General features: G+C 52.3%; 1 protein-coding gene across 1 annotated transcript; it reads left to right on the top strand.

Moving 5' to 3' along the window:
- The first annotated feature begins 2,387 nt into the window (after positions 1-2,387).
- On the top strand, positions 2,388-3,731 carry GPR135 (G protein-coupled receptor 135). Its single transcript, XM_079953135.1, has one exon. It carries the CDS (start codon positions 2,408-2,410, stop codon positions 3,728-3,730), a length of 1,323 nt encoding a protein of 440 aa, XP_079809261.1. The 5' UTR covers positions 2,388-2,407; the 3' UTR covers position 3,731.
- The last annotated feature ends 4,596 nt before the right edge of the window (positions 3,732-8,327 follow it).

The following is an 8,327-nucleotide window of genomic DNA, read 5'->3' as shown; positions in this document are numbered from 1 at the left end:
TCAAAGTGCTACAGAATTTGTATGTTACATTTCTTAGAGCTTTTTGATTGCTGTTATGTCTCTTTATGCTGCTTTCATTGCTGAACTTCTTTAACCTTTACTGTAATGCTGCAGTGCAGGTGCAAATGTTTGAACGCAATACTTTAACATTTCCCTTCTTTGTGTGAAGTTCCTGGGATATCAACAGGCACCTGATTAAAGAATGTGTTATAAGTTCTTTATTTCCTGTAACAGACTCTAGCAATAAGTCAAGCTCTGGAATCCTGATTCTCAAAAGAGGAAGAAGGTGTGACTTCCGCACCACAAGCTTCATTTAAAATATGCTTTAGTTTTAACATTTAAATTTATCAGTATTTTAGTTAATATTTTATATTGTCTTATGTAAAACCACTTAGGGCTTTTTGTTTTTAAGTGGAATACTAAGCATGCTGCAGCTCCACCTTGTAAAATAAAATTAAAGAATTATGTCGTCATACTATGCTTTCTATCTATAATAAAAATTTAAACATTGCCTCCTTAAGAGTTGTCAAGGGCAACGAAGGTTGTGACCTTCGTTGGAGACAAATAGTTTGGTTTGAAAATAGTATGATGCAGCCATTCTTCCCTAGGGTGTCCTGCTGTACGTCTGGTTAAATAGATTTTTGCAGGTTTCTCTGAATACCCCAAAAACCTGTTCAAGAAGGAACAGCTGAGACATATACCTCTATCATTGCACTGTTTGGTACCTCATATCAGGATAGCATCTTCCCAAGTGTGGGTTGCATGAATTATTCAGAACACTTTGAAGTCTTCAGCTTGAGAAAATCCTTTGTACCCAAAGTGTTGGAATAGTTTCATTGACCTCAGAGCCCTGTTTAATTAATAGCAAACCTGCTCAGCCACATGTCCTTATGATGACCATCATTGCATTTGTGAGCTGTGTGTCATGGCAAGTAAAAGTTGAGGGACTGTTTGGCTTAGAACAGGAGTGGGGAACCTGCTGCTGTTTCTGAACTGCAGCTCCCATCATTCTAGCTGTTGTCTGCGTGGAAAAAGTGGGGGGGGGCTGGCAAACTGCACACGGAGACTGGCAGTTCCAGTTGTGCAACGGTAAGAAAAAAGCTGCACTGCTTTAACTTGCCTCTTCACAAAATGCTGCATTTGGTCACCCAGCGCTGAGTGGAAACTGTGCAGCAGCAATGGTGAACCCCAGGCCTGGAGGCCAAAATATGTCCCTTCACTCCTCTGTATCTGGCCATTGGGACTGTTGGCAGCCTCCATCCTCTCCCCAGACTGCACCCCTCAAGTGCTTTTTGGGTTGCTGTAGACTGAACTTTCCAGGACAAAGAAATGAGTGTGCGTGCATTAAGACCTCTTGGGTGTATGTGGCTGGACTTGGCCTAGGCTACTGAACAAATGTTATTCGTTAGATTCCGAACAAAAGTTAGGAATCGCATTCCTTGGTCTGCCCTCACCCCTCACTTGACATGGTTAAGGAAGGGAATGAAAAAGCTGCTTCTGCTGACTTGGATGAAGCAATGGCCTTGCTCCATCTAGTTCTTGCGTGTCACCTTTCTCCAAGGTCTGCAAGAATGAATGCTTTTCCTAGCAGAGAGGGAACCTGATGGCGAGGCTTCCCTCCTTTTCCGTGGGTCCGGCGCTGTTTATTCTTGAGCCACTTAACAGGTGGCAACTCGAAACAGCGCAGGAGCCCTTTAAAATCTCTGCCCTGCCTGCTGCAAACTTCTCCTTTCTCGCCCATCCGCAAGGATCTGCACGCTTGACCCCTGCGCGCTTGCCTGGCACAGCAAACGCCCCCTCCCTCGCCATGCGCAGAAATCCAAAAAGATGCCGCAACCGGTGAGAAGCTGCGCTGTTGGGAAGCAGCTCTTGAAGGAGGCAGCCGTCCAGGAAGAAATGCATGGGCCCGTCCGCACGGCGGCAGAAAAGAAGGGGCCAGAAGAAGGGCGTTTGGGGCGGGCGGGGGAGAGAATGGGGTAGTCGCGGCTGCCGGCTTCTCCGGCGTGTGCGCCATGGTGGTTTCCCGGGGCAACCGACTGCGGAGACGTCAGCGACTCCCCGAGCCCCGCAAGGTTTCTCTGCCACGCGGAAGAGAGCGAGAGATGTGCCGGGCGCGCAGCGAGCGCCGAAGCAATCCCGCGCCTCTGCGGCAAGCGGAGGCTGCGCCACCCAAGGAGCCGCCGCGTCCCTGCCAGGCGCCCCCTTCCCCTCCGACCAGGAGGCCGGGCAACGATCCCCAAGGCCGGCGCCTCCAGCTGCCTTTCGCGCGGGTGAGGAGCCGAGGGCAGAGTCCCCAGATGGAGCTTTGCGCCCGGGGCTCTCCAAGCGCGCCTTAAGTCAGCCCCGGGACCTCGGGCCGGCCGGAGCGCGCCTCTCTCGCTTCTCGGGGCCGGGAAGGCGCCTGGCCATGGAGGGATCCGCGCTGCTGCTCCTGATCAACGGCTCGGCGCCGGGCTGGCGCAACGAGAGCGGCGGCGGCGGCGGCGGCCAGGTGTCGGTGCCGGAGGCCCCGTCGGAGGCGGCGGCGGCGGCGTGGGGCTGGTCCGGGGCGTCGCTGGCGTCGCAGGCGCTGCTGCTGCTGCTGATCTTCGCGCTGTCGGCGCTGGGCAACGGCGCCGTGGTGGTGGTGATCGCGCGGCACCGGCCTCTGCGCACGGTCACCAACGCCTTCGTGCTGTCGCTGTCGCTGTCGGAGCTGCTGGGCGCCGCGCTGTGCCTGCCGCCCGCCTTGGCCAGCCTGCTCAGCGGGCGCCCCCCCGGGGCTTGGCTCTTCGGGCCGCGCCTCTGCCTGGCCAGCGCCGCCGCGCACGCCGGCCTGGGCATCGCCGCCACGCTCACCATGGCGCTGCTCTCCTTCGACCGCTACTGCGCCATCGTGCGCCAGCCCAGGCGCAAAATGGGCCGTCGGAGGGCCGCGCAGCTCCTGGCCGCCGTCTGGCTGGCCGCGCTGGGCTTCTCGGGGCCCTGGTACCTGCTGGGCCGGAGGGAGGACGAGGAAGAGGAGGAGGAAGCGGGGCCCCAGGCCTACCACTGCATGTATGCCCTGCCCTGGGGGTCCTCGCGCCTGGGGCCCCCCTACGGCGCGGTGCTGATCGTCCTGTGCTACCTGCTACCCTTCGCCCTCATGTGCTTCTGCCACTACAACATCTGCCGCGCAGTACGGCGCTCGGAGAGCAGGGTGCGCCCCCTCACCACCTACGGGCACCTACTGCGCTACTACGGCGAGATGCGGACAGCCACCACGGTCCTCATCATGATCGTCTCCATCATCTGCTGCTGGGGGCCCTACTGCGTCCTGGGCCTGGCCGCCGCCACGGGGCACGTCTCCTTCTCGCCCGCGGTGGACACTGTGGCCTGCTGGATGGCCTGGGCCAACGGAGCCATCAACCCCCTCATCTACGCCGCCCGGAACCCCAACATCGCCATGCTGCTCGGGCGCAACCGGGAAGGGGGGTACAGGACGAGGGGCAACGTGGCTGCGGTGGCGCTGGCTGCCACCCAAGGCCGCCGCCTGGAGGGCAAGAGCCGGGCGGAGCGGTACGCCAGCCATGGAAGTGGAGGCACTGTGGGGAGCACCCTCACCTCCTCCAGCCCGGCCAGCGGAGGGGAATTGGGGGTGTGGGCCTGCAGGAACCCGGCGCTGCTCTTCTGCCGGGATGGGTGGCCGGACACTGCTTCCGAAGGCGGCTTGCACCAAGGGAAAATGGGCGCTGCCGATACCAGCCTGTGAAACATTGGCCTAATGGCAAGGCCGGGAAAGCCAAGTGCTCAGAAGCCTCAACATCACAACTGGAACATTGTTACAGAGACTGGAAGGATGTGCTGTGAATCAAAGGCGTCACTGTGAATCCTGAAACCCAGGACTTTCCCAATCAGTCTCTGGGCTCATCCACTCTTTCTCTTGCCCTAGAAAACATGGGTCCGAGCAGATTTTGAGGCATGGGCCTGTGCAAACATCAATCCAGAGAAAGCCCAAATTGCCATTTGCTCCGACTTCGCTCTAAAGAGCATTCCCCCCCCCCCCCCGGAAGCAGGTGGGAGAAGCAAGCAAGAAGAGGGAGTTTGGACAAGCCCAATTATTCCCTTGGCTGATCTGCAAAATTGCTGCAGCTGCTGGGTGCTGCTTCTTTCCGTGTCCTTGGGACATGGGAATTAAAAGGTGTGTAAGAAACTGGCTGAGCCTCATCAAGAGCCCAGCACTGAGCTGAAGGGAGAGAAAGTGAGCAGAGTTTGCTTGAGGGCAGAGGTGAGGAACTGAGGGCCACATGCGACTCTCCTGGCCCTCCGCTCAGGAAACTATGCCCCTTGCTGAGCTTGCTGTGACACCTCATCAAGTCCTTCTCCCTGGGTGAGGCAGGTCCTTGATGATTGTTAAGGTGTTTAGGGAATTTTTTAATGTTTGATGTTTTATTCTGTTTAATATTCTGTTGGAAGCCCCCCAGAGTGGCAGGGGAAACCCAGCCAGTTGGGCGGGGTATAAATAATAAATTATGGAGGTAAGAGAGAAAAGGGTTGTGTGTTTGTGTGCAGGGGAGAATTGACTCCGATTGACTCCCCCCCCCCCCCCGTGCACATTTGTGTACACAAACACATAGGCTGGGAACCTTAAAGGGCGACCCCCAGAAGACATCACCAGGGACAAAAAACCTGGCTAGACACCACCACCACCCCGGCAGCAATGAGAGAGAGCACCAAGCTGTTTGGATAGCAAGCGTGGAAGGTTTGAGCACAGCCTCGCCCAACTTGGCACATTAAAACACATTACATTAAAAAGACCAGAAAGCAGAGCATTGCAGAGGTTCCCTCTTGGGCTACTCCCGTGCTCCTTAGGGGTCTGTTGTGCCAGTCTCTGCACACACCCCCCCCCATATTTTTTGCAATCACAAGAGGCACTAGGTATGGAGACAGGCAGCTCTGCTGGTGTCCTTGTTGCATTAGCAGGTGAGGTTGTCACTTGTGACTTGCAGGATGTCCCATCCTCGTCACAGCTGACCTGTTTCAGTGCTTATCAACCCCCCGCCGCCCTACAAAAATCACGAACCTTTTGCATCCCCCTTCCATGGATGATGAGGCTACCCATGGCTGCTAGCCACAATGGCTCTATGTCCCCAGGCCACCGTTGGAGGCAGTATGCCTCTAAAGGCCAGCTGCCGGGAATTGCAGGTGTGCAGTGTGCTGTTGCAATTAGGTGTTGCTTGCAAGCTTCCTGTGGCCATCCGTCTGGTAGCCGTGAGAATCAAGTGCTGGCCTCTTGGCCTCAAACAGCAGGGCTCTCACAATATTCAGCACACTTAGGAGAAAAGCAGAAGCCCCAGCTGCGCCCCCTGAACATTGGGGGGGGTTTAAAAAGAAGGGGGCGGATCTGTATTGTGTCCAGGTGAGCCTAGGTGTGTGGGGCTGTGGTTCAGGTGAAAGCTGAGACTCCAAAGCCTATGATCCATTCTGCCAATGCCGTGGCTTCAAGGACACAGCTGGCAGAAAAGTTATTTCCATGTGTTCTCCAGAGGCCTTAACTGAACTGTTTGCCCTACTCTGTGTGAAATTGTTACAAATACAAAGACCCTCTATGTATATATCATTTTTTGTAAGTGTGATGTTACTTATTTCGCGAGAGAAGAAATAAAGCAGGTGCTTGGGGGTCCTGCCCCCCCGGCAAAGGAGCACAAAGTATTTCCTTTCAACAGGGAGTAGGGAACATTTTCCATCCTGGGGGCCACTTTCCTCTCTGGAAAAGATTTTGGGGGCCACATATACCAGTGGTCGATGGAATCAGAAGCAAAAGTAGGTGAAACAATGTGATTATTTGTGCAGTAAGCTAGTATACTCTAGCTAGTATACACTAGCGGGTGGCGTGGTCTAAACCACTGAGCAGCTTGGGCTTGCTGGTCAGTGGTTCGAATCCCCATGACGGGGTGAGCTTCTGTTGCTCTGTCCCAGCCCCTGCCAACCTAGCAGTTCAAAAGCATACCAGCGTGAGTAGATAATTAGGTACTGTTGTGGCGGGAAGGTAAACAGTGTTTCTGTGCACTCTAGTTTCCGTCACGGTGTCCCATTGCGCCAGAAGCGGTTTAGTCCTGCTGGCCACATGACCTGGAAAGCTGTCTGTGGACAAACGCCAGCTCCCTTAGCCTGAAGTGAGATGAGCACCGCAACCCCATAGTCGCCTTTGACTGGACTTAACCGCCCAGGGGTCCTTTACCTTTACACTTTTACTATCAGAATGTTCTTCCTAATATTTAGTTGGAATCTCCTTGTTATCTGAAGCCTTTGGTTCAGGTCCTACTCTCTGGAGTAGCAGAAAACAAGCTTGCTCCATCCTCCATATGACAACTCTTCAGATATTTGAAGATGGCTCTCATATGTTGACAAACTGGAACATGTGCAGAGGAGGGCAACCAAGATGATTAAGTGCCTGGAAACTAAGCCTTACCAGGAGCGCTTGAAGGAACTGGGTATGTTTAGCCAGGAAAAGAGACTGAGAGGAGATATGAGAGCCATCTTCAAATATCTCAAGGGCTATCACATGGAGGAGGGAGTATGCTTGTTTTCTCCTGCTCTGGAGGCTAGGACTCAAACCAATGGCTTCAAGTTACAAGAAAGGAGATTCCAATTAAGAAAAACTTTCTGACAGTAACAACTGTTTGATGGTGGAACAGTCTCCCTCAGAAGGTGATGGACTCCTCCTTCCTTGGAGACTTTGAAGCAGAGGTTGAATGGCCACCTGTCATGGATGCTTTAGCTGAGATTCCTGCATTGCAGGGGTTGGACTAGATGACCCTTGGTGATTTTATGATCACCTCTCAGAGATATCGTCTTCTCCATGCTAAACATAACTAACTCCTAAGGCTGGGTTTCCAGACCCTTGATCATCTTGGTTGCTCTTCTCTGCACATGTTCCAGCTTGTCAATATCTTTCTTAAGCTGTGGTGCCCAGAACTGGACACAGTATTCCATTTGTGGTCTGACCAAGGCAAGAATAGAGTGGTACTATTACTTCCCCTGATCAGGGTACTAGACTTCACTTGATGCAGCCTAAAATAGCATTAGCTTTTCTTTTTCTTTTTTTGCTGCTACGACACACTGTTGACTTGTATCTGTACCACCATTGCTACCATGGGCAAGCAGCACTAAAGCAGCAAATTTGTATTCATAACACAAATGCAAAATGCACCACAGATTGGAAGATCAGAGTTTGAAGCAGGCACGTGAGTTTGAAGCAGGCACCTACCTAAATGCCTGATGCCTGCCTGAAGCTTATTATTAAGGAAACATTTACGATGATGATGCTACTTTATTATTTATACCCTGCCCATCTGACTGGGTTGCCCCAGCCACTCTGGGCAACTTCCAATATAATATAAAAATACAACTGAACATCAAGCATTAAAAACTTTCCGATACAGTGGTACCTCAGGTTACATACGCTTCAGGTTACAGACTCCGCTAACCCAGAAATAGTACCTCGGGTTAAGAACTTTGCTTCAGGATGAGAGCAGAAATCATGCACTGGTGGCGCGGTGGCAGCAGGAGGCCCCATTAGCTAAAGTGATACCTCAGGTTAAGAACAGTTTCAGGTTAAGAACGGACCTCCAGAACGAATTAAGTACATAACCAGAGGTACCACTATACAGGGCTGCCTTAAGATAGCTTCAGAATGTTGTATAGTTATTTATCTCCTTGACATGTGATGGGAGGGCATTCCACAGGGAGGGCGCCACTGCTGAGAAGGCCCTCTGCCTATGTAACTTCACTTCTTGCAATGAGGGAACCGCCAGAAGGCCCTCGGCGTTGGACCACTGCTCATGCAGTGTTGGCTACAACACAAAGCTTTTACTTTTATTTTTTGCAGGAGTTTCTCAGATGTTTTTGGGTGCCTGACCAGCAAGGATCTATTAAAGTGTCTTTTTTAAAAATAACCTGCTGCCTAAAATTTGTTGGTCTGTCCTCTGTTTGCCATTTTTGTCCCATACAGTAATTCTCATACTATTAACAGCCTTAGGATAACATGTGAAGTCAACCACCTGCCTGTTTTGAGTAACTTGCTCTGTTTCCAAGAATCGTAAGAAGTTGCCTTTTAGCTCAATATTGTCTGCACTGACTGGCAGCAACCACCCAAGGTTTCCGGAAGGAGCTCTACCTGGAGATGCCAAGGTTTGAACCTGCAGCTGTCTGCATGCAAAACCTAAAGCAGACGCCCTAAGCACTGAGCCACAACATTTCTCATAGAAAACCAAAAAATGCTACTTCCACTCACAGCCACTTTGCCACTGTCTAAATTTACTTTGGGGCGGTGTGTTGTATTGTTGTTTTGCATATGTTAATCTGTA

Source organism: Podarcis cretensis (genome assembly GCF_951804945.1).
Source record: "Podarcis cretensis genome assembly, chromosome: 1".
NCBI classification, from domain to species: Eukaryota; Metazoa; Chordata; class Lepidosauria; order Squamata; family Lacertidae; genus Podarcis; species Podarcis cretensis.
This window is presented reverse-complemented; position numbering and strand designations above follow the sequence as displayed.

Coding starts and splice junctions, on each gene's coding strand:
- GPR135 (XM_079953135.1), top strand. CDS start 2,408: ATGGAGGGATCCGCGCTGCTGCTCCTGATCAACGGCTCGGCGCCGGGC.